The sequence below is a fragment of the Lipotes vexillifer genome, unplaced genomic scaffold, assembly GCF_000442215.2.
Source record: "Lipotes vexillifer unplaced genomic scaffold, Lipotes_vexillifer_v1.1 scaffold1463, whole genome shotgun sequence".
NCBI classification, from domain to species: Eukaryota; Metazoa; Chordata; class Mammalia; order Artiodactyla; family Lipotidae; genus Lipotes; species Lipotes vexillifer.
This window is the reverse complement of record NW_006778536.1, coordinates 1641636-1667382: the sequence shown is the minus strand read 5'-3', so window position 1 is coordinate 1667382 and position 25747 is coordinate 1641636. Positions and strand designations below refer to the sequence as shown.

Genomic DNA, 25747 nt, shown 5'->3' with positions numbered 1-25747 from the left:
GGCAAAGAACAGGAAGGGAAAGGCGAGGCCCAAGCAGGTAGGCAGACAGGCTGCAGGCCAATATGAGATCAGGTGAGCATCACCTGAGAGGTCAGTCCCCTCTTGCCTCATCCTGCACTGCCCAGTGTCCTTGAGAAAAGACTGCCCAGGATGTCAGAAAGAGGGGATGTGCATTTTCATGAAGGCCCAAATCTGTAGATGTTGGAATTATTTTTCATTACAAATGTCACAAACATATAAAATAGGGAAGACAAATCTTCCTCTGACCCAAGGTCACTGCAAACATTTTAATAAGTCCTGTCCCATCTCTTCCTTATGTTCCGGTTTACATGTGTGTGTTCTCTTTCAGAAGTTCATTAATGATAAGCTTTTCCATGTTATCACATCATTTGTATCCTTCCTTTGCAGAGAGTTCCTCCTTACATATTAAATCAATAGCTCATTTTTAATATGGAAGTTCACATTCTTGAGCAAATACATTCAACCATTATTGATACTTTTGTTGATCTAAAACAATAAAATAGCTAGTTATTTTACCGGCAAAATGGGTTTATCAGGGAACAGCAAAGAACTGAAATTCTGGACATGCAATTTATGTCAAACCACAGGCAAGTCCAGAGAATAAAGGAGAGAAACATTCTTTCATAGAGGAGAAAAGGAAGTTGTGATGGGCTGTTATAAGTGAAAAGTCCATTGGAGGAAACTGGGAGTTTGAAGTATAGAGACTTTCCATTGGCTGAACTGTGCAGTTTCTCACTGGCTGGACTGTTGCCAGACAAGGAGAAATTCTTCCTTCCTTCTGCTGGTAGTAAGGGCATAACCTTCTTCCTGTTGGAGATGCAAGATACCTCTCTTCTTGTTGATAATGCAGTTGACTTCGAGTGGTGGGGCATGAGAGCTCCCCCTTCTGGCCTTCCCATTCCTTTTTCTTTTTTTCTTTTGAATGTAAGGGACCTGAACGACTCTTTTTTCTTTGAAAATAAAGAGTATTATTCTTATATAAATTTAAAAATGACCTCTCTGTGTGTGGTTCTATACTACAGTTTTAAGTAAGATATCATTCAAAGTGTGAGAGTCTGGCATCCAATAGTTTACCTTCACTAATTCAACCAATGTTTATTGAGTACCTCTTCATTTTGTGTGTCAAGTACTATGTGTTGAAGTGTTTACAATAAATACTCATGAATTTCACATTCTATGCATTAAAACTTTAGTATTATCAGAATATTTAATCATATTTTCTTATTAATTTTTTTGAAGAATATAGATTACTTTTTGAAAGTAAGAATATCTGTGCAACCACTACCCATATAAAGAACTGGAACATTGTCGGCACCAAAACAATTGCATTTTATTTATGTATGTATGTATTTTTGGCTGTGTTGGGTCTTTGTTGCTGTGCATGGGCTTTCTCAAATTGCGGCAAGCGGGGGCTACTCTTTGTTGGGGTGCACAGGCTTCTCATTGCGGTGGCTTTTCTTGTTGTGGAGCCCGGGCTCTAGGTGTGTGGGCTTCAGTAATTGTGGCACACGGGCTCAGTAGTTTTGGCTCATGGGCTCTAGAGCATAGGCTCAGTAGTCGTGGCACAAGGGCTTAGTTGCCCAGTGGAATGTGGGATCTTCCCGGACCAGGGATTGAACCCACTTTCCCTGCATTGGCAGGCAGACTCTTAACCACGGTGCCACCAGGGAAGTCTTTCATTTCTTATTTTGTGTATGTGTGCTTATTGTTTATTTTCTTCATTAAGTTAGTATGTCAGTGACAATTTAGCCAGGAAAGCAGAAAACACACTAGGTATTTCAAGTAGGAAGGTTTTTAATATAAAGGATCATGTGCTTACAAAATAGCTGGAGAATTTGGAGGAGTAAAGGTCAGAGACAGACCCATGTAGCTCTCAGAGTTGCTCTGGCTATTAAAGAGCTGGAAGGTGTGAAACATTCCAGAAACTCCTGGTGAGGATTAGAATTAAGCCAGCTTTGGAGCAGGTGATTCCCAGGAAAATGTCTGGAGACTACTGCAGACCTCACATCTGCCAAAGCCAGTGTTTATCCTCTCTACCAGGGACATGATGCTGTGGCTCTGTCCACATCCTGTGCTCGTCCTTCTCATTGGTGGGATCTCCCCAACAGCCTCATAGACAAGAGATGTAAAGACTGCAGTGCTGACATGGAGCCCCTGTAATCGAGGGAAGAGCAGGAAAGAGAGGAGTGAGCTGGGTTGTAGGTTGTTATGCTTGAAGATAGCCCCCTCCCCCGAAACATCAGCTCCTGGATTCACCATTTTCTCTTCCCTAACATATTAACTTCTGCTTCACATTTTTGTCTGCATCCAAATATATTGATGTCTGTTCATTTTCTAATATATTGACTTTTGTTCCAATCTATATCAGTTCCTCCTTTCTGCTTCCTTGATCTATCCTTTCTTCTAACACTGTAATTAAGTATTGGCTTCATTTATTTCCATTCATACCTATTTTTATCAATATAAGTATTTAAGGCCATGAAAATACCCTCTGAATCTTACTTTTAGCTACACACCGTAAATTCTGTTTTATAGCATTTTTGTCATTGTCATTTTCTTAAGTGAATTTTGCTGTGAACCTGATGACCACTCTCCTGTTTCGTTCTACTTCCACTAATTGCTTAAAATTTCCAGGCAACACTCTATATTTTCCCTTTCTTTTCCTAATCATACACTTTCTTCCTTAACTGCTTGTGGCCTATCAGTGTCCTCAACTGAAGATTGTACTGTCTTTCAGAAGGAGCATTTGGAAATGTGTGCAGGTATTTTAGTTGCCATGATGAGTGGGGATGGGTTGCTTTCAGCATCTAGTGGGCAGATCCAGGGGTGCTAAAAGTCTTATGATATGACAACCATGCTGCACAAGTAATACTGGTACCTAAAATGTCAGTAGTGCCCCGCTAAGAAAAATGAAAGGTCTCCAATGTCACCAGCTAAAAAAAATAACTGACGGGGCTTCCCTGGTGGCACAGTGATTGAGAGTCCACCTGCCAATACAGGGGACACGGGTTCGTGCCCCGGTCCGGGAAGATCCCACATACAGCGGAATGGCCGGGCCCGTGAGCCGTGGCCGCTGAGCCTTCGCGTGCGGAGCCTTGTGCTCCGCGACGGGAGAGGCCACAAGAGTGAGAGGCCCACGTACTGCAAAAAAAAAAAAACAAATTAACTGACAGGGCTTCCCTGGTGGCGCAGTGGTTGAGAGTTCGCCTGCCGATACATGGGACACGGGTTCGTGTCCCGGTCTGGGAAGATCCCACATGCTGCAGAGCAGCTGGGCCTGTGAGCCATGGCCGCTGAGCCTGCGTGTCCGGAGCCTGTGCTCCGCAACGGGAGAGGCCACAACAGTGAGAGGCCTGCGTACCACAAAAAAAAAAAAAAAAAATTAATTGGCAGAGTCAGGACTTGGACATGCATTGGACAAATTCAGTGTTTTTCTTTGGGTTATATTTTTTCTATCACATTGTTACTAAATTATTCCATGAATGACTAGATCTAGATTTCCCTCTTATCCGATTAACCGGTAAAAGTTTGGGACTTGGCTGACGCCAAGGTCAAACAAATGTCTCCACTGAGAAAGAAAAATGAATACGTTAATAAAGTAAAGTTATGTTTCCATTTCAAAGAAAAACAATTTCCTATTTGCTTGATTGAGAGCCTGTACCTCACTCAGGACCATCAGTGATCATTAAGGCCTGATTCTTTGTTAAGACTTGAGCATAAGCATGGGATTTCACATGTCTTCAATCTCAAAACTGGAAACCAAACTGAAGACATTATTCATAGAGTCACACCTAAAAAGTCAGAAGACTTTGGTTAAAGAATTTAAAAAAATTGACTTTTAAATTGTCATATAAGTGGAGAGAAAAGATTAAGTTTCCTACTCTACTATTAGAACTGACAACCAACAGTTTTAGAAAATGGTACTCTTGTTCAGTAGGTCCTCACGTAAATTGGGTCATTAAGATTATCTGGCTTAATTTCAAGGAGTTCACAAGATTCCCTTTAAAATGACATGTGTTTCTTTTTTCTAATTTAATAGTCTCTTATTCCCTGTTAGCAAGTGGAAAAATAGACTCATAAAACATTGATTCAGATTTCGTCTCTGCATTGATACATGGGTCAGTCATCAAAACTGTGCCTAGTTCATCCTAAGTACTGTATAAAGATGAGAATATAACCTTACTTGGATGATTCTTTTTGTCAAGTATTATTAACTCACTACAGTCATCCTTCCCTGTTGGTTCCAGGAACCCGCATGGATACCAAAATCTGCAGATGCTCAAGTCCCTTATATAAAATGAGGTGGTATTTGCAAATAACCTATGCACATCCCCCCACATACTTTAAGTCATCTCTAGATGGCTTATAATACCTAATAGAAAGTAAATGCTACCTAAGTTGTTGTAAATACTTGGTAAATGCTAGGTAAATGGTTGCTGGCACAAGGCAAATTCAAGTTTGTTTTTTGAGAACTTTCTGGGATTGTTTTTCTGATTTTTTTCCATCTGTAGTTGGTTGAATCAGCAGATTCAGAACCCTTGGACCAGGAGAGCTGACTGTATTAACTTGCTGGGGCTTAGAGGTTACTGAATATAATGAAATTGGCCGATGGCTGAAAAACTGCCTAATAAGTGTGGGAGCAAATCAATCCAGGCAGGCTGTACTCTCCGCTCTCAGGAAATTGGATCTAAGGGATGACACATATATGTCCACTGAACTTTGACATTAGGTTCACCATATAATGTCTTACCCAAACCTGGATGCTAATGAGAGGGAAAAGTGTTGCTTACCATTTTTCTAGGACAAATGAGCACAAACCTGGGCTAGCCTGGCAGGAACTGTCTTTACTCACAACACTCCAGACACCAAATGTGTGAGTTTTGTTCACACCAACCACAATTGCCAGATTTTCCAGCTTCCAGAGGGGTGTCGTGCATTAATCTAACTCTGGTACTAACTACCTAGAGTCACTATCAGACCCCACAGGTGAAGGGCTCAGTCCCACAGAGCTACTCCCACTTCAGATGCCATTTGCATGCCAGGGCACCCACACTTTTGTCTGACTTGACTACAAAGCTGTGGGTTCTACACTCTCCTACCCATCCCCCCAGTTTCAGGTTCAATAATTTGCTACACCAGCTCACAGACCTAAGGAAGGCACTTTACTTACTTACTGTCACTGGTTTATTGTAAAAGACACCAGGGAACGGCGAGATGAAGAGGTACACAGGGAGAGGTTGGGAAGGGTTCCGGACCCCATGAAGCCAGGGTGTGCCATCCTCCTGGAAGCTCTCTGAACCCCATTGTTTAGGGGTTTCCATGGAGATTTCATTACACAGGATTGATTAAATCATTGGTCATTGGTAACTGAACTAAATTTCCAGCCCCTTTCCCCTCCCCAGAGGCCCAGGATTGGGCTGAAACCCTCTAATCATGCCTTGATGCTTCTGGGGACCAGCCCCATCCATAAGCTGAGAAGGGACCCTGCCACCCGCCAGCTCAGCGGCACACAAAAGACACTCCAAAGGTTCTAGGAGCTGTGTGCCAAGAACCAGGGACAAAGACCAGGTATTTATTTTTTGCTACGTGTATATCACAGCTGTGTAACCTGAGACATAAAAGTGGTGGCCTCGGATATTGCATAGAGTGTGGTTCTCAAAGTGTAGTCCGCAGGGCAGCAGTGCCAGCAGCACCTGGGCATTGGTTAGAAATGTAAATCCACAGCCCCCACCCCACGCCTGCTGAATCCAAGGCTCTGAGGTGGCCAGGATTCTGTGTTTAAACTACCAGAGAATTCAGATGTGCTCTCAAGTCAGGGAGCATGGGAGTTCAGAGGCAGGGGGATGTGGGTCTGACTTAAAGGGATAAGAAGACTTCTGCCAGGTGTGTCAGGGGTGGCAGTGGAGGACCGCATTCCAGGTAGAGAGACAGTTGGGAGTCAGAGGACCAGCGGGGAGGTCGGCATGACAGGGATGCAGCAGAGCTGGAGGACAAGGCTGGGAAGTCTGCAGCTTAAAAAGAGAAAAACAGACTTTTAACCTGGGAGTGGCATGAGCATGTGTGTGTGTGTGTGTGTGTGTGTGTGTGCGCGCGTGCGCGCACGCGCATGTGTGAAGGAAGTATCCGTGGTATCAGTCCAACAGCTGGACTTGAAGGAGGAATGCCTGGAGTAAGGCATGGGCGTGGAGGGCAGGGGACTACAAGACTGATCCCTTGACCACACAGAGACCACAGAACCCTGGACAGGGGGAGCTGGGGGAAGCCTACTTTGAAATGGATGTTTATGTATTTGTGCATCTGTTAGACGGCCAGGTCTGTGAGTCCAGGGGCTAAGAGCGGGTGCGGGGCAGGAGACGGGGGCAGGTCAGTAATCCATCGCCACATGCAGTCAGGGTGATGCCCAGGAAAGCACCTCCAGCAAAGTGGACGAGGGCGAACCTGTGCAAGGCTTGGAGTGTAAGATGTGAGGGACCCTCCTCCAATGCCCATCACTGCGTGTTTGCATCTGTTCTGTGTGTGATGTAGTGACAGGGCACACAGCTGGCTCGGTACCACATCAAGGACACTGAAAGAGATGGATTTCCGATATGTGCTTCCTTCCACAGTGAAGCCCAGCAGGTGTCAGTGGCTTGCGTTGCCTGACCTGCCTCTTGGTTCCCCCCGTCCCCAGGAGAGCTGTGGCCACGAGGGCTCCATGGCCTTGCTACGCAGGTCACCAAGCCCATCTTTGATTTTACTAAATCTATATATTAGAACAAATGCCATAGCTTCGGTCTTAGCAGAGCCTGGAAATATTCTTTTTTTATTATCATTCTTCTGCCTCGTGGGACTGAGGTTCACCTTGACCTTCGTCCCGTTACTGCTCCGGGACACTTGCTGTATGTGACTTAAATCTTGTTCCTTCATAGAAATACTCACTTTCAAGATTCTCAACATGTTTAAGTAAATTTTCTTAGATTTCTGCAGAAATATTCTGTGACCTTTATCAAAGTCATTTTCAATATGCTGTTCCTGGTGAGAGACCATTAAAATCAGGAAGATACAGTTGTGAAATCCACACTGAGGTGCATCAAATAAAAACTGTTTAATTTGGTTAAAATATGATTGTGTCAAGTTGGCAGAGAGCTGAATAATCGCACAAAACCACAAGGATCCTATGTCACCTCTGATGTCCTCCATCAGCACCGACAGGGCCATACCCAAGGCAGGAAGTGGTCTGGGGCTCAGATGCATGAGATCTGTGCTTGGGACCCAGGAGGGCTCTTTTCCCTCTACTGATCAAGGAAACTGATTCTCTAGAGAAGGGAACTTTCCCCATCGACTAGCCTTATTCCTTTTGACAAAGCAAAGCCAAATGTCAAACTTGTTTCCACACATATCTTAGAGACTTTTAGTGTTCTTTAAGTAAGGGACTCGGTTTCATAGAGAACCGAGCATTAGATGCTGTTGAGCCTGGAGTTGCCAGCCTGTGGCTTTGGTCCTCTGAAACCATGTCTTGGGTCCCTTCCTTTATGAGACACCTCTGGTCATCTGCCTGTGGGGACCAAGTTGGATGCAGGTCATTCTGAGCAGTGCAGCCTTGACTGCCGAGGAAGTAAAACAGATGGGTCTCATGGACAGGAGGACTCCATCCATTTTCCAAGCACAACAATAAAAATCATTTTAAATCTTAATATTAATTGTGTTAATTTTTAAAATCAACACTGGTTTGGTTCTTTTTCTTTCTTTTTTTTGTTCCTTTTCACTGAATGAACTCCTTAACTTCATCCTTCAAGATATATATCTATTTATAGTCCTTTTGTATTGTGGTAAAATATATGATATATATTATATATGATATAAAATTTACCATTTTAACCACTTTTGAATGCATGGTTCAGTGGTGTTAAGCACATTCATATTGTTGTGCAAATGTCACCACCATCCATCTCCAGATCTTTTCCATCTTCCCAAACTGAAACTCTGCCTATGAGACACCTCCCCACACCGTCATCCCCTATCCCCTGGCAACCACCCTTCTACTTTCTGTCTCTGTGATTTTGACTAGTCTAGGTACCCTGCTGTAAGTAATGGTTCCTTTTTTAAAAATTATTTATTTTTTGGCCATGCCCTATGGCATGTGGGATCTTAGTTCCCCAACCAGGGAACGAACCTGTACCCCTTGCATTGGAAGTGCAGAATCTTAACCACTGGACTGCCAGGGAAGCCCCATTGGTACCTTTTTTAGTAAATTTAATGAATTGAAATATCGAACATATTGAGAGATGCTCAGAAAGCCTGAGGAGCCCTGGGGATATAAATGGAGGCTGAGAATCAGACCAACTTTTATTTCTGTTGACCTCATTTGAGGCAACATCCAAGCCATTATTGTGAAAAGGTCACCATCCGGCTGCAACCCTGGAGGTATTTTGCTCTGTGAATTCTCCGGTGGGGAAGTGCTTATCACTTTGTTGTCTGTATTTCTTTCTGGTTTATTACCGATCATTTCCTGTTGTGCCCTCTCACTTAGAAGCACAAGTGAGTGTACTTAATATGTGTTTGTTTTGAAAAAATGGCTGGTGTTTCCAATTCTGGAAACAATAGAAAAGAACCGAAAGATTGTTTCGTCAAATATATGTTGGCACCCGTAGCAAGACACACGTTACAAGATTTAAAATGTAGGGGGAAGATACAAGCCATCTTAGAATTGATGCAATTCACTGATAAAAATCACCAAGACAGGCCAGAAAAGTAGAATATTAGTAGTCAGCCAAAGGCCATTAATGCAAAGACGTGCCAATACAGTAAAGATTTTTTTCAAGAGATTTCATTAGCTCTTTGCTTGCCTTTTACCACGGGGCATGTTTGTGAGTCTTCACTGTGCACCCCACTCTCTCACAGGGCAGATGACCACAAGAGCAGGCTGCTACAGAGACCTGAGGTTTCTGGTGAACACATCATTCTGCAGTCCCGACACCCGGCCTGTCACAGGGGTCGTGCCTTGCAAAGTGTCCGCCTGTCCCCCCAGGTAAGAACTGCCATGTTCCGCTGAATGTGTGTCAGGGTTTTGCAGATATAATGCTGAGGCCTTGGTGCTCCTGAGTCTGGGCAATAGAAGTGCCAACCACTGCCACATAATCCGTGACAGCAGAGGCAAAAGGAATAAGAACTGCCTGAACAGGTGAGCCAAATAAAGTGCACCGGGACTGGAAATAGCCTGCAAAGCCTTGTCAGTGGGAGTGAAGGTCTTGTAGTAGATGGCGCTTGTTCTGTCTTACTCAGTGCAGGCTGTGGGAGGGATGGTGTTCTGTGGACATAGGAACGCTTTCCCTCACAGCCTCTATCCCCTTCACTGGTGTTTCCTTTTCTTACTGAGTGAAACCTGTTAGAAGACCCCGCTGGTGAGGCCTGTCCAGGCTGTAGAGGGAATGTGGATGCTGCACACTTGTGGGACGGGCCACAGAAAGCAGGGCTCTGTCATCCCACTCACCCATCCCCAGTACTGCCGCCCCTCCACGTTTCTGAAGAAAGCTCAGGTTCCCTGACACGGGGGTTGGGAAGGACCCCTAGGAGGCAGCCGTGGTCCTGCCCTGCCTTCCTCAGCCATCACTCCCTGGGCTTGTCCGTAGTCTGTCTGCTTCTCACTTGCTTCATCTTCACAGAGGGGCTGTGGAAATCATCTGAGTAACGTATTTATGGGATGAAAGGCCCGTTAGACCCTTCAGAGAGCAGAGGTACCCACCACAACACATGTGATCTCATACATCTTGATTTTAAAGATCCACAGGAGATGGCTCTGCTTGAGCTGAGCCTCAAAAGCAGAAAGCTGGATGCCTCCCCCAAAGACAGTGAAACCCAAGGGGGAGGGAGGCACTGTCTCCCTTCTCTCTGAGTTTGTGGGTCCCTGGTCCCTCACTTAGGGTAGAGATGGAGGACACAGACCAGCATCTGAGAGGCCGGGACCTTGCCCCCTGCCGCTGTGAGGGGCATGGGGCCTCCCTGGGAAGATCTGTCCTCCCTCAGAGGGCCAGTGGCCCGACTCAGCCGGACTCCTTGGCTACCACACCCCACAGCCTGGTAATGAGAGAGAGAGATGGGTCAGTATTTGCAAAAGGAATTTAGCACCTGAGGCCCATCACCCACCGAGGCATTGGAGGCCCACCTGGGGGCTCTTCTGGGACCGAAGGAGCTCCTGGAACTGATGCCCAACCTGGTCTTCGCTTCACCTGTCAGCGATCCTGCAGCCAGCTGGGCGCCCCCATGGTCTGCGCAGGGCTGGACGGCAGACAGAAGCCCAGCCACCATGGGCTCATTCTGTGCCTGAAGCAACACACCAAGTGCACACCGTCCAGGATGGTTTACGAAATGAAGCCCCTGGTCGACCAAGAGAAGATATAGCACAGCACCATTTCTGCAAAATGAACCTCCTGTCTGAAGGAAGCAAAGGGACCAGACAGCCAGGGCTCCCAGGGTCCGCTGAGGTGTTGCACCAACTTGACCCTTTCTCCCCGGACAGCCGGTTCTGCACCTGTGTTCCAGGTGACACGGCGTGGACCTCACTGTGGCCTCTGATCATACATCCCCAAGGAGCCTTGGGGGGAAGGATGTTGGGAGCGCTGCTGCAGGCCCTGGGGTTCTCCTTCCGTAGTGCACCGAGTTCTTGCTAAGGCAGAGGAGCCCAGGGTGCCTCAAGGCAACTAGTTAACAGCGTTGAAAAGCCAAAAAACCTCACTAGTTTAGACTAAGAGGTGTGTGTGTGTGTGTGTGACTTTTATGTGCAAGGGAAACTAAAGTTACTGGTGACTTGGGACTAAATCCATCAGAATGCTAAAGCTCAAGCTAATTAGGAAGATTTAGATCTTGCATGGAATCTCTCCCTGGAATCGTGTGAGTGGCTCATGCCCTTGCAGTCCAAGCTGCCTGGTGGCCCTGGTGAAGCTCATTACAGTGGACTCAGGAGAACACTCACCCCAGCCCCGGGCTAAGTCACCCACTCCTTGGCTTCCAACTTCGTGATTTTAAGCATCCCATAACTCAGATGCGAAGTGGTGGTTGGGACACCCCGAATAGGCCCCTCTGCATCTCCAAACCGTGCAGGACTCAGCCCAGGAGCAGGAGTGGCTGGCGGCCCTGAGGAGGCAGGGGAAGCAGAGGCAGCCAGGGTAGCCAGCAGCTGCTGCTTCTCCGAGGACGGCCTCCGCCCCATGGTGCAGGGAGAAAGCTGGGGGTTCCCCTTCCTCCCTCTCCTGGGCTTCCTCCTTGTACTGAACCCTTAGGAGAGGCATTTAAGTGATGCCCAGCTGCTGTCTATTCCGTGTTACCCCAGGTGGCAGGCTGTTTCTACCCGCGTCTGGTCCCGTGTAAGTGCACCAGAAATATCACTTTCCACAAAGGTCACTTATTGGATTGGATTATTGGTTATTGGATTTCAGTGATAGAACTCTAGCATACCTTACGTGGTCAGGCAAAACTGTCCTTACTCTCAACCATTATCCATGACTATCATCATCATCTCTTGTGTCTGTTTAGATAAATCTTTGTTCCTGGTACAGAATTTTCACACTCACTGATTCCAGAAAATCTCTCCAGGATCAGATGTTGATTTTGTTCAGTCATATCCTGAGGGATGAGAGCTGCGCCTGTCCCTCAATAAATGCTTATAGAATTCAGGGATGAACCAGGGTCCCATGGGCCAGGGCAAGAACTCCAGGCCTGTGGCGTGGTCTCGGGAAAGTGGCTTCACCTCCTGGTGCCTCGGTTTCCTCGACTGTGAGTTGACAAAGAGAAAACACACAGACGTGTGCCCTAAGTACGAAGCTCTGTGACCTCACTCTCCCTTGGGGGGGGGGGGCTTGTAGGTGAGCCCAGCCAGTCCTGTTTGGATGCTGCCATTGAAAAATAAGACGCTGCTTAGTCAGCTCTCTCATAATATGTAATAAGCCTTATTTGTATGTTTCCATGTGTCTCTCACGTAAAGTACCCGCCCTAGGCCAGCCTCCTTCAAGATCTGCCTCAAGAGTAAGAGAGCTTGTATTATTCTTGATGAGCCATAGCTTTAGGGACTGAGGTCTCATCAGACGCTTTCAGTCGGCCATTAGCATCCATGTGAGTGATCGCGCTCCCTGACTCTCCAGTCCTATCCCAGCCTCTCACTTCTGCCGTCAGCAAGGACTGCCAGGCAGCGCTCCTCCACGCACATTTCCTCTTTCTTGTCTTTGTTAATAGAACCCCAGACACACACGCTCACACACCCACGCTCACACACATTCTCACACTCACGCTCACGCACGGATGCCCTGGTGGACGTTCCCCATCCCCCTCCTAGATCACCGTCAGCCAATGGGATGTGAGCCAAAGAGATGCAGGTGCCTTCAAGGGAGTCCTGCAGAAGCTCTACTTCCTCCCCTCCTGTCCCCTCTCCTGAGCAGTAGCAGAGCTGGCCTTAGTCAGCTCCAGCCCCGACAAAGCCTGTGGAGTCACAAGACAGCATCCCTGATGACTCCCTGGGGCAGAGCTGCCCCCCCTCCGCCCATGTCTCCAGCCCAGCCTTCTGTGTGAAGGGGAAGTGCTCCCTCCCATGTTTGAGCTGTGCTTCCGTGGTCTCTGTTGGGGCAGCTGAGCCCTCTCCTGCCTCCTACCTGCTGCCCCTGTGAGACCTTGTTTCTAAACACCCTGCCCTGGCCATGGCCTCTTTGTCTTTGCAGCTCCTGGGCTCCCAGATAGATCCATGCTCGAGGTGTCCTCATGTCTCACCAGGTGTCCAGATGACACCTTGTCCAACTCCACTTGCCCAGAAAACCCAGCCCGGCGACACCTCCCTCATCACTCACTCTGCTGCCTGTGGAGCTCGGGAGCTTAATGCTGCCAGAAGTTCACAAGCCCACGTTCTCACTCTGAACGTACGGCCACCGGCTTCCCTGGCTGCCCAGGATGGCGGCTTGTCACCCTTCCCTGGGCATCTGGTCCCTCTCAGGGCAGTGATGTTACATCACCTCCTGTGTCTCCTCCAGCTTTCTTCTTCTCCAGCCCACACTCTTGGCCCAGGACTTCAGACCTCAGAGATGGGCTGAGGCAATGGCCAACCCCTCCTCCCACCAATGCCACCAGAGACACCCCGGTCACTCTGCCTTCCTTCCTTCACGATGGACCAGGGTCCTGCTTCTCCCCAGGAACCTTCATAGTTATGTCTCTCCTTCTCCTTCATGCTGATGGATTCCTTCCAAGAAAGATTTTTAAATGGGTGTTGGGTTTCCTTAAGCAAGATTATAAATGTATATATATTTGTATGCTACTAGTTTTTCCAGTAGGTCCCCTGTTCAGCCCACTGTTTCTCTCCCTTGGCCTCCTCCCACCCCCCCTACAGCCTGTCTTCCTGGTTGTCTGGGACCCAGAGCCAACAAGGTCTCTGGATTCTTCTACATCTTATATTCTGTACTTAACTCATTGGTGTAGAATTTTACAAGTAAACTCTGTCAAGAGCTTTGTGTGCAAAGAAAAGGCACAGCTCAGGAGCAACAGGATCAGTCTAGGGGAGACTGGAAGTGGTGCGTGGGAACAGCCTGTGGAGAACACAGCGAGGGCACCCAAATCACCCCAGAAAACCCAGAGGCCCCCACCTTATTGAGCTCCTTGATTTATACATCTCATATTTTTTGATATTTATATTTCCTCTGAAAGAGAAAGCTTTGGGAGACAATAGAAAGCCTGGCAGTGAAACTAATGCCATGCGTCCTTGCTGGGAGACCCCTGAGGAGGACAAGAGGGGCGTCTGCAGGGTTTCTGCTTCACCCCCAGCCAGTTGCAGAAGCCTGATGGCAAGCCAGCCTACAAGTGTCTATGGTCCGGGTGGGACAAAGTTTCCCAGTTCCCAACCCACAGCTCTTCGGCATCCAAGTCCTTTGGTGGAGTGGACTTAGCATGCTAAGGGGCTAGAGCAGCATAGCCCATGCCTGCCAGCTCTCACCTGGTTGCAGGTGTGGGTTGAGCGGCCACCTTGGTACTCCCACCTGTACGTAATCAGGGCAACAGAAGGTCAGGATTTGTTGAGGGAATCCACGTAAAAGCTCTTAGCCCAGTACACGTGCTAAAACACTCAGTAAATCTTGGCTGTTTTATTTTTTGCTGCAAAAGGAGAAACGAGTTCACATTAGTTGTTAGTCTGTGAAGCAAAATGATCAATGACAAACACAGAAGAATGAACCTGTATTATTTGCCTCAGTCCTTGTGGCTTGTCATTTTAACAGTTGAATTGGGAAAATAGATCTTAATTTTTAAAGTTGTTTTGTTGTCCTCTGAAATGTGAGATACATTTCTCTCTTGCCCAGAATACCGATGATTTTTTGTCCCTGATTAAGTGGGCAGCAAACCCAAGCTTTATTTGTCCAAGCAGGAGAGCCCTTGCCTTTCTTACTAGACTGCTCCTGCGAGGCGGCCGTCCATGACCCTCTCGAGCCAACTGTCCACCTGCTTCTCTGCGGCCTCACAAAGCCACAGCGGCCACACTGCGTGGCTGCAGTCCTCAGCCTCCCACCTCTTCGGCTGACTCGGGGCAGGGAGGATGAAGCAGGGTGCAATGTGCCGTCTTCAGCTCCACGTGAAGTGAAGGAGGCTCGCCAAAGGACCGCGGAATGGAGACTTTAAAATAGCCTAATCCACAGCCCTTCTCCTTTGTAAGTTACAAGAACAGGAAAACTACTCCGCTGGTGGGAACCCCTTGCCTTCCGAGCCCTCCCCAAGCACATGTGCGCGCAGCGCGTCGAAGGCGTGCAAGGTGTCGCGGATGGGGTCCCAGCTCGTAAATCTCCGCGGTGCAGAGACCTGGGAGTCCAGGAGCCTCCTAGCTGGAGGAGGAGGATCTCAAAACATCTGCGAGGCCCCGGCCAGCAGGAGCATCACAGCCAAATAATGGAGCGTCAGCACTTCGAGAGCTGCTCCCCTGGGACTGAGCAAGGCCAGCGCCCTGCAAGGAGGAGGGCCTCTCACAGACGGCAGCGTGCGGCTCTCCCACGGCTCATTTGAGGGAGAATCAGGCATTTTTATCGCTTGCTTTTGAAACGTGAACTATAAATCACACGGCTATTTATTTCCTTTCTATTTCTCAGTTTATCTAAATGGAGTGGCTCTTCCTGTCATTTATCTTATCTTAGTTTTTGAAGCACAGACACTAATTGTACGCCTTCCTGGACCATGGACTGAAGGTGGAAGGAGAGGAAATACTTTCCAGATGGTAAACGAACACTTTTCCTCTCTCTTCAGTATTATTCTAGGAATGAAGAGTAAGCGTGTAGATAAAGCATACTGTCATCGGATGCCCCCCACCCCAGTACACATGTAGCCCCCCTCTGTATTCCTCTCTGCTTGATATTTGGATGGTCATATTGTTCTTGCCTACACTTTGCTGACCCTCTACAAACCTACCAGCAAAACTGCTTATTTTACAACCAAGATACCGAAGCGGGTGACTGCATCCATTTGGTTGCATCCATTTGGTAGAAATGACAGAGAAGATGCACCAGGAGAACTTTATGACTAATGATCTTCTTATGGCAACACTGCCAGTGACAGGAAAGGGGGCAGTAACTTTTTTGTCTCATCTCTTAGGTACAAGCCTTGAAAATATTAATGTCCCGTAGTGTACAGGTTAGCAAGGGAATGAAAAAGTCCGTGGTCACTGAGGTGATCCGTATAAGTGAAATGGTTTAACTCCCAGGATGCTACAGAAGTGAGTATTTCAGTTCATTTAATTAGCAGAGTGATGGAATAAACAAGCCACAGGACTGGCTTCCTGGGTGTGTGACCTGCCCATTCACCCAGGGCCTGGTGCTCAGAAGGTCCGCCTCTTGGTTTAATTCTCTGATGCAGCCAACTTGAAATCCCTCATGATTTTGCACCTTGCAGTGGATTCCACAAGTTATACAGCCAGCCCTGCCCCGCAGCCCAACTTCTGTGTCAACATTCTTTTCTGGAATCTTTGGAAACTGTACTGGAATGTTTCTTCTTTTAGTAAATCAATTATACATTACTCGAGTTTGGAACACAATGACTTCAACTCATGGATTTCTCTGGTGACACCACAGTGGCAGATGTGAAGGATATACTTGGTACAATTATCTTTTCTTATTTTCTTTCCACTTATGGGCTTAGCGCCAATTTTGCTGGACTTAAGAATACTTGCAGATGTGTGAAGTAACGCTGAGGAGAGCTTTACAGAACCTGTGTCCTCTGGGTTCCCCAGCTTCTCTGTCCTGTTCTTCTCGTAACGAGCCTGCCTGTATCTAGGGCACCTGGTGCTGCAGCTCAAGCCCACACACGCCACCTCCCTAAGGGGGCCTCACTTTTCTTGCGAAGCCTTGTTCTGCCTCCACTGCACCCCCTTTGAAAAGACATTTAACCCTCTACGGTTAATCATGGAAACCAGAAGTGTTATAGCATCTCTGTAATTGACACTCTTTGGAGAAGCATTCAGCTTAAGTGTGAAGTTGCCAGTTCAGGTGCTAGGGTCATGATCTGGAACTGTATAATCACCTAGATGTGACAATATCTCAATATAAAAGAGGATGTCTTACTCTATCTCCTCCAGGAAAGATGTCACTTAACCAAAACAATGAGGTTAAAATACATTCAGGCTGGTATAGATATTTGTTACAATATATTCACAATGAAAATCAAGTTACAAATATGGACCAACTGGTCCTAAGCAAGACTGATTTGACTTATTTCCTCAGTTGCTGAAATATTAACATGGAAACCGTTGCAGAAGCAGTGGGGATATAAAAATTATAGCTAACTTTTTAGATCTGGCTTCATCATTTCACAACTAAAACTCTGCCTTATGTAGTTCTGTAACATAGTTTGGGTTTTGTTTTGTTTCATTTTTTTTGTTTTATTTGTTTATTTTATTTGTTTTGTTTTATTTGTTTTGGTACATGCATGTGTGGCAGTATGTGTGTGTATGTGTGTGTATTTTGTTGTTTTAATATATATATATATATATATATATATTTATCTATGTGAGCAAAGGCAGAAAGGCACTTTAGGAATACTTCTGTACTTCAGGGAACTTACTTGGAACTCACTTATAAAAGTTAAATAATACCTAAAATTTTCATAATACTTTTATTATTCTGGTCTTCAGACTTCAATATGATTGAAACTAAAATTCATCAAGTCCCCTAATAATATACACTATGGCATATGCTTCAAATACAAAAATGAAAAACAAATCTACAGATAGATAAATAGAATAAATAGGTAGATGACAATTAGATAGGTAAGTAGGTAGATAGATAAATAGAATAGATTTTACTACAAATCTATATGTATATCTGTATGTTCACTGGAAGTATACTAATCAGGGCTTCTGAAAATATCTGAAGCTACTCTCAGAATCATATATTTTTTGGAAGAGAACACAGTATGTTGTTTTTTATGTAAAATTAGGCACCATTGTTTTATTCTCTGATCCATGCATTATTTAGAATGATTGTTTTTTGCATTTCTAAATTTATTGAGGCTTCAGGGAAAATTTTTTGTTATTTCAGATGTTACTACATTGAGATCAAACAAAGAGTTAAAAACGATATCATTTTTAGCATTTTCAAGACTTCCTTTATGCCTTAGGAATGGGAGTTTTTATAAATATTTTCTGTGGGAATGAAGGAATGTGTGTTTTGTGTTGTATTAGGGTTATTTATATGACAGGTCAAGCTCCTTACTTATTTATTCAAATATGTTCTGACTCTTTGTCTATCTTGTGTGTCTGTTTCTGAGAGAAACACTTTAAAATCTCTCATTATGATTGTTTATTTTTCAGTTTCTCCTATTAATTTTACTTTATAGTTAACATTAAAATTCCACTTTATGTTGTCAGGTAGGGTTTTCTGCACATGTGGTTTCTGCATGAATTGTTCTTTATTATTAAATAATGTCCATCCTTATCCCTAATATTGCTTTTCAGTGGATGATCTATTTTTTTCAGAAATGAACTTTATGGCACTAGCCTCCATTTACTTATTTTTGACCTGGCTTACATTTCTTCATTATCTTTATTTTTAAATGTCTGTATTATTAGGTGTCTCTGCACCTTGATTAAATAATTTTCTGTTGGATTTTGACTTTATCAAATCAAGAATATCTTTTACACACAAGCTTAGCCCGTTTATATGAGGTATGGTTGCTCTTGTACTAAATTTAGGTCTGGATTTAGGATTTGTGTCCTCCATTTACCAGGCCTTGTCTTTGCGTCTGATTGTTCCATGGCTTTACTCTTTTCTGATGAGTTTGTACAGTTCTCTTTATGCTCTTTTATGGACACTCCTGCAAGAAATTATACCTTCTCCTTCTTTCACACCACTGCTTTTTGATATAAATAAATAAAACAACCATATAAATCAGTGTAACTTTTAAAATATACAAGATTACCCACAAGTGATTATTATAAAACTCTCGGAAATAAGTAACTTATAGAAAACAGCTAAGTGAACTGTGACAGAGCTTAAACTGGATTAAATCTCCTTAGAGAGCAGTTATAGAGAACTAACAAAATTGCTAGAGTTCTCTGTGTGCTTTCTTTGAGGAGGGTGAGAAGGCACTGGGTCAGAAGGCAGACAGCAGACAGAAGACACCTGCGGGAAAGAGGGAGGGAGTCCAAGCGTGTATCGCCTTGGAGGCCAGGCCCACTCACATCTTGTTCCTCAAGTGTTGAGAACATTTAGGAAGGTCAGGATCACCAGCACCATGTGACCATTTCCAGCGGGGGTGGGAACAAAGGCATGGGGTTGAGAGAGAGAGAGAGATGAGAAAGCAGAGCACATGAGCACAGGCGTGTCCCCATGGAGTCTCACCGTACAGAGAAGCAAAGGGACAGAACCGCACCTGGAATGGCCATGAAGCCCAGGGGGGTTGGCTGCTGCTTCCCTCTTTTTTACATGAGAGCTGGTGCAGCGAGCATGTGCATCTTTGGAAGTGATCAGGGAAGGGACTGAGAGCTCAGATGTGTCAGAAGCTGTGAGGGTGGCCCTAGGCGGGATCAGGAGAGGTGATGGCCAGACACTGACGAAGTTCGTTTTCCCAGTGAAGGAAGCCAAGTCCTTCTGTTACCAAATGCAGGTCCAGCTGAAGGCCAATACTGGAGAGACAAGTGTTGGTAAGAAAGGAAAATTTGCTTTATTCTGGAGGCCGGCAACCTGGGGAGAAGGTGGACTTATATCCAAAGGCCAACTCCTCACTGCCAATCAGAGGGCAAGAGCTTTCAAAGGGGAGTTTCAGGCGTGCACAGGCAGAGGGAGGGTGCTACATGCAGAAACAGTTCAGTCAGCTCTGAAATCAAAATTAGTCATTCAGTGGTCTGATCAGTAATATCTTGATTGTTGTAAGTACAGTTAATCTTCAGTTCCAGGGCTGGTTTGTTCCCATTTCCTTGAGGGCAAGTTCTTAGAATTGTGTAAGATGGAGCAGCTTTTGTCATGGTTACAATCTGGTCATCATGTAGTTAAATTCTTCCACCTGGTGAAGGTATCAGTATCTACAAAAGAGCTTTAAGAACATGACTCAAAATATAATCTACAGCCCTTGAGAAGGAACTAAAGGTCCTTGACTTTGTTTAATGGCTAAACTATTATTATTTTGTCTTGTTTGACTTTTTCTTTGCTTCTGCATTTTCTCACGTCTCTGAATAAATTCATTCTTTGGCTAAAATTTTTCTACAACCAGGAGGCAGGTGGAGGACCTGGGAAGGCCCCGTAGGGTCCTGCTCCATTTCACTACCTGGGAGTGAGGGGAGGAGCAGCTGCTGCCTTGAGGGGAAGCAGAAATCAAGGTGGGTAGTGCCCTGACCAGCCATGTAAGTCTCAGGTGGGCATCTCCCTGAGAGCCCACTTAGGCCTGCAGGTTCTAAGTTGAACCCTAATTACCCAGGTCATGGGTGCAGATTTGGTGGGGAGAGTTGGCTTAACCAGAATTAGGGTAAAAAGAAAAAAAAATAGGTTATAATTCATCTCATTTCAGTGATTCACCAATAAAATTATGTGTATCCAAGAAACCCCTGGTGGTTAAGAGGGTTCACATTTTGGCAGACATGCATTATGACAAAATGCATGATTAGTATTTTTCAGGTACTGATTAGTGCTCAATTAATGAAACGAGGAAAACAGGTAGATTCAATTCTAGAAAGGGGGGTGGTGTCCTGTTCTTCCCCCCAGGTGACCTCGTTTTTACCTCCATCTAACAGGGCTTAGTTTTTATCCAGTGTTTAAAGATGTGTGTTTTATTTCCCACCTGGACACCAAATGTGAATAAACTAGCAGTCAGTCTGTGGCTCAGTTCAGGAAGCAAGAACACCCACTGCAGGAGGCCGCCCACATGGGCATCCCAAGGGCTTCCGCTGCCCCTTTCTAGAAGCATCTAGAAGCATGTGACTCTGCCCCGCAGGAAGTCTCCAGGCCCATGTCTGTGCTGAAAGCTTCAGGGGAACACTCCCAGGAGTGTGGGACGTGGGAGCACTCTGCATCCTGAGGAGCCATGTCTCAGGAAACATGACTTCAGAAACCAGAGAACCAGGTCGTTCGTTCAGTGGACTGAAATCATCCCCAATTTGTCGTTTCAGGCCAAGTTGGTTTGTTTTACATGTTGTATTTTCCGGAGGGCAAGACCAAAGGGCAGGAAGGAGGATGGCTGTTTGAATATTGATTGAATATTGGCCAAGTATTTTGAACTATCTGTCAGTTCAAAATCAGTTATTGAAATTGAACACTCTTCTTTAGGAACCTCCCTGAAAGAGATGTTGATTTGCAGACATCTCTTCTGTGCCCTGTGTGTGATGAGTATCTATATCCAGGGTCTGTGTGCAGCCTCCCTGCCAGGCAGACATGGGCTCAAGCTGCCAAGGTCTTTTTGGATTAGCCCTCTCCTGAGCCGGGCATAAGGTGTCAAATATTCTGAGCATCACTCCTAGAAAAATCACATATTCACCTGATGATTCAGCTCATGAAATCAACATCATGTGACTTAAATATAGAAAGTAAGGATCAAAAAAGAAGGAAAAAGCATTTCAGACTGCTAACAAGTCCATCTACCAGAATGTCACATTACTATCTTCCTCAACATAGTTGAATAATATACTCTCCATATTCAGTTTAACTATAAATCATCCTATCTTATTTAACAACACCCAGTGACTTTCATTCATGAGAGTGGCATTTTTAAACAGGGTTTAGGTTTAAGGAGAAGATTCACAAACTCTACCATTTGTATACTTGGGGTGGGTCACACATGATAATTCAGGCCATCAGCCTGAATTTATGCTCAGAAACCAGGCATATTATTTTTATGCTGGAAAACAGGTGACAAGTGTCCAGCTTGGCTCCTGGTACTTGACATGATATGACACTGTAATAAACTAGGTTTTTAGAGGAAGATACTTTAAGAAGACTGTCTCCCTTTTTTTGTTTTAATGTATGAGAAGTCCAAGGCCATAGTGTCAGACAAAATTCCTGAACCTTCTCTTCAAAAGTAGCATGGGCCCTCCCCAGCATTCCCAGATTCAGAAGTCAGCGTGAACATGGGAAGGGCAGGAGGGGACCCATCCTTTATTTCTTCCCTAAAGATGACCCCACAAGTCTGAAATGAGCAGGTCAAAGAGGATGGGAGGGAAGGGTAGGGGATGGAAGAGGCCAAAGGTGGCTCTCCCTTTGCTGCATAACTGTATCCCCTCTAAGGGCTGGGTTCCTCCACCACCTCAGAAATTCTGCATCCTATGCTGGTGGGATGCTCAGCCATGCATCTGTCTCTGTAGCAACATCTGCAAAAGTGGGCTCCTGACTTGTAGAGCCTCTAGACGTTCCTTAAGGTTTCAGACCAAACTTACAAGGTGGTACCACATGCTAAAGTATGAAATGGCTCCTTTCGGCTCCCTGAAAAGCTACCTGAGTCATTTTGGAAGGAAAAGTTACTTTTTTCCCACCATAATCTTTCTCCATTTTGCCTGCTTCCACACCCCCAGCACTTTAAAAAAGTTTCACTAAATTAAAAAAAAAAAATCACTGACCTTACAGGACTAGGAAATTGAACAAATGAGTATAGTGAACTCATGTAATCTTGAAAGAGCTTTAGCTTAATAGGGCGACCAAACTAACTGACTAGAATTTGATACAGGAATTTAATAATTTATTTTGCAAATCACATTAGAATTTGCTTAAGAATTCAGTTTAGTTCTGATTGACTTTTGATGTGTTGTTATCCCAAAGTCACCTATAAGCCATGGTTTTGCCAAGCATATTCACCAGTTGTACAGATCTTATAACATTATTGAGGTCTAGAAGGAAAATGAGATTTATGCATTAACTTTATCACGTGGCTATGAGATTTTTTTGACAAGTATGAATATCATTACTGAAACAGATTTTTATCATCCATTTTTTGGTAGTGTTTCTGCTTAAGCAGTCCTTATTTTATTTATAAAGTTTCCAATAAATATTACCTATGTTTCATTGCATCTTTGAAGGTATGCATGAATTTTTAAACAATATTCCCAGAACCAGAGATCCTCAAATTAATTTGTTTAGATAAGCTACATTTTCAAGTAAATACTACCTTCAAGACTAGACCCCATTTCAACAAAGAAATGATGCTGCAGGATGAAATAGGACCGCATGACAGCATACATTTTTTTGTGTTCAACTTGGTTTCTTTTCCTACAGGTTCCATATAAGTTCAGGGCAAAAGACCTAAAAGAGAGCAAATTCTTAATATTCTTCTGACTGTGGTCACCAGGAATGTAATTGTTGTAATGACCACAGTCTCCTAGAATGTTTAGATTTGTCTGGATCCCACGCAAGACAAGAATCCACACAAGTATCCCCCTTCTCCCTCCAGCTGCCACATTTTCGTAGCCTTATTTTACTCCTACGTCAAACAAAATTCCAACAAGAGGGATTTTTTTTGTTTTGATGCATTTATTACATTTTTTAATGAAAAAGAGGACTGAAGAAAAGAATTCATTTAAATTCAACATTTACACTGAACCTAGGTTTTTGCTTCTTACCTCTATTATTTTAATTGATTTTTATTCTATTTAGTAACTCTGCAGATAGTTTAAAAAGCCACTCTGTACTTTAAGGGTTACTTTGGGAAGTCACACTCCCTGCCCCACCTGCCCAGCCTACCCCCAACCTCACTGACCAGCAGGAGTAATTCAGTTACCTTGGGGTCTCTTCCATTATTTCTAAAGACTCTGTAATTACCATTTTTCTATTTGTCGGTTTTGGAGATTACCCTTTTAGCCATCACAGGAGAGGATGTAGCTCTTCTGCATCACTTTGTATCACTCTCACATCACCAAGCCCTCTCTTTACACCAACTTCCTTTGCCTCCATCCTCTCAATAAGGGTATATCCCATTAATATTTGGTGTTTACATCATTATTTATTCTCTGCTGTCTAGGTCGAATACACTGATGCTGTGTCCTTTTGTATATAAAATTGTATTTTTCTAAAAGTGAATAATTGCCTGAATTTTGCCTGCTTAGGTTTTTTTTTGCTTTTCTTTCTTTTTTTTTTTTTTTTTTTAATTTGGCATCCAAACTTAGCTAAGTTAAAAACTTATTAAACATCCCTTTAATGTGATATTAGGAAATCTGGAGAAGTGATTGCTTAAATTTTTTTTTTTTTTTTTTTTTTTTTTTTTTTTTTTTTTTTTTTTGGATAAACCCCCAAAAGATTCATGTTCATGGATTCATTTAACCAATACCCATTGACAGTCTGCTCTGTGCCAGGCACTTGGCCAACATCAGTGAGCAACTAGATTAAAGTCTGTGTTGTGGAGAACTTCCTGGGGGACAGACAGAGTCAACAATAAGCATAGAGTACTTTTTAAACAACGGCATATTTAGGAGGTGATAAAAACCATGGATAAAAAGAAAAAAAAATAGAGCAAGGCAGAGGAGACTGGAGCTGTGGAGGTAGGAGGTGCAGGATGTTGGGCAGACCTCACTGAGCAAGTGTGGAGTGGACAGGATTTGGAGGAGGTGAGGTTGTCTCATGCCTGTCCTGGTGCTTCCCACACAGTTAAACACGCCAGAGACCTCAGTTCCCTCTCCCCTGAGCATCTCATCCTGGTGCCACCATCTCTGCTCCAACCTGGGCCTGTCAATCTTGGGACTTCCCTTGTTTCTCTAGTATGTGGACTAATGTTGTTTCTTGGTTGCCAGGCCATTGTCTGTCTTGGTTGACACTGTATTTGGGAAACAGCCTCTTTCTGCTCTCTGAGAACATGTCAGGGGAGTTGAACTTTCTGAGCCTTTGGGGATGACAGAGAGTTTGAGAGAAGAATTCAGGGGTGGAGTTCACTCTCCCTTGGAGTTTTATGGCCATGACATCACCATCTTCCTTCTACAGCTGCTGCAAAGTCTGCTACTATTCAGATTTCCAGTCCTTTATTTGGGAACTGTTTGGGTTTTTTCATGATCACCTCTCCCTTTGTGAAAGTGTTTGGGTCTTTTATTTATTCCCAGGTTTCTAATGTTCATTTGTTTGCTGAGCCCATAATGGGCCCTTTCAGTTTAGGGAAAAAGAAAAGTTTAATAACCTCCCCCTTCATTCTTTATATTCTTGCCTTCTGAACTCTTAATACATTAGACTCAGGTTTTAATGTGCTTATGTTTTCTTTTCAAATGTCCATCTCTTTATCTTTTTGTTCTAGGAGATTTTTAAAATTTTATCTTTAAGGTTTTCCACTGTCTCTGTTTTGATAACTTTTTAATATCTGACAAATGCCTTTTTTTTTTTTAACTTTGTTCTCTCTCTTTTAAGACATCCTGGCCTCTCTTTCCTTTTTGAAATTCTATTGTTGCTCTTCCTTTATTTCTATCTTTTTTCTCTGTTTCCCTCTCTCTCTCTCTCTCTCTCTCTCTCTCTCTCTTTCCCCCCACCCACCTCTTGCCCACAGATCCTTTTCCCTCCATATTCCTTTCCTCTAGTAGTTGGATGGTGGATGTTTCTCTTTGCCTTTCATGATTATGTCTTCCTCCAATACCTAGTAATCCTCCTCTGTCTAGGCATACTGAGACTGAGGCATCAAGGTGCTCATTAGACATTCTCTGGGCTGAAACAGGATCCTTCAACTGCTCTGTCACTTCCCAAATTTTCCCCCGAATTATCTATTTCTCCAAAGAAGTGTCCTGATATTAGTTGTGTGTGTTTGGGGGTGGGCCAGCATGTGTGCCCAGCACAGCAGATAAGGGGCCTGGGGCTGGGGGTCTCAGAATTTCCCACTTGAACAGCTCCCCTGGTTCTCCCAAGTTGGCCTCTCCAATGGGAAACCTCCTTTCTGGCCCTCTTTAGCATTAAGGGAGGCAACAGAGATAAGCATGCATACTCAGTTCACCACATTTTACTAAAGGCATCTACCATTGTTACTTAGATTGACAACTAAACAGTCATAAGATACTGCAACTGTGCACATTGCTGTACTATTAACAGTGGTAAATAGAAGCAAGGCAATTGAAATATGGAGGAAAATTATTGGAAGTTTTTACCCAAGTTTATGGTTGCATCTGTTTGTATTGAGAAGAAAAGAATATGTTACCCCTAGAGTGATCAACTCATCCCAAACGGCCCAGGACTGTCCTAGTTTTAAAACTAAAAGTCCCATGTCTGGGAAACCCCCTCTGTTCCAAGTCAACCAGAGTGGCTGGTCACCCTGTCCTCTCCCTCACTGTGTGACATGAAGAATTGAATTATGGTAGAAGATGCTC

At 44.5% G+C, this 25747-nt stretch overlaps 1 protein-coding gene across 1 annotated transcript in view; it reads left to right on the top strand.

The window, feature by feature from the left end:
- Positions 1-25747, top strand: part of ADAMTS16 (ADAM metallopeptidase with thrombospondin type 1 motif 16) — a 156178-nt gene that overhangs the window by 97352 nt on the left and 33079 nt on the right. The window contains exon 18 of the mRNA XM_007451658.1: positions 8902-9028. Coding sequence (XP_007451720.1) covers positions 8902-9028 — 127 coding nt within the window. The remainder of the gene's footprint in view (positions 1-8901; positions 9029-25747) is intronic.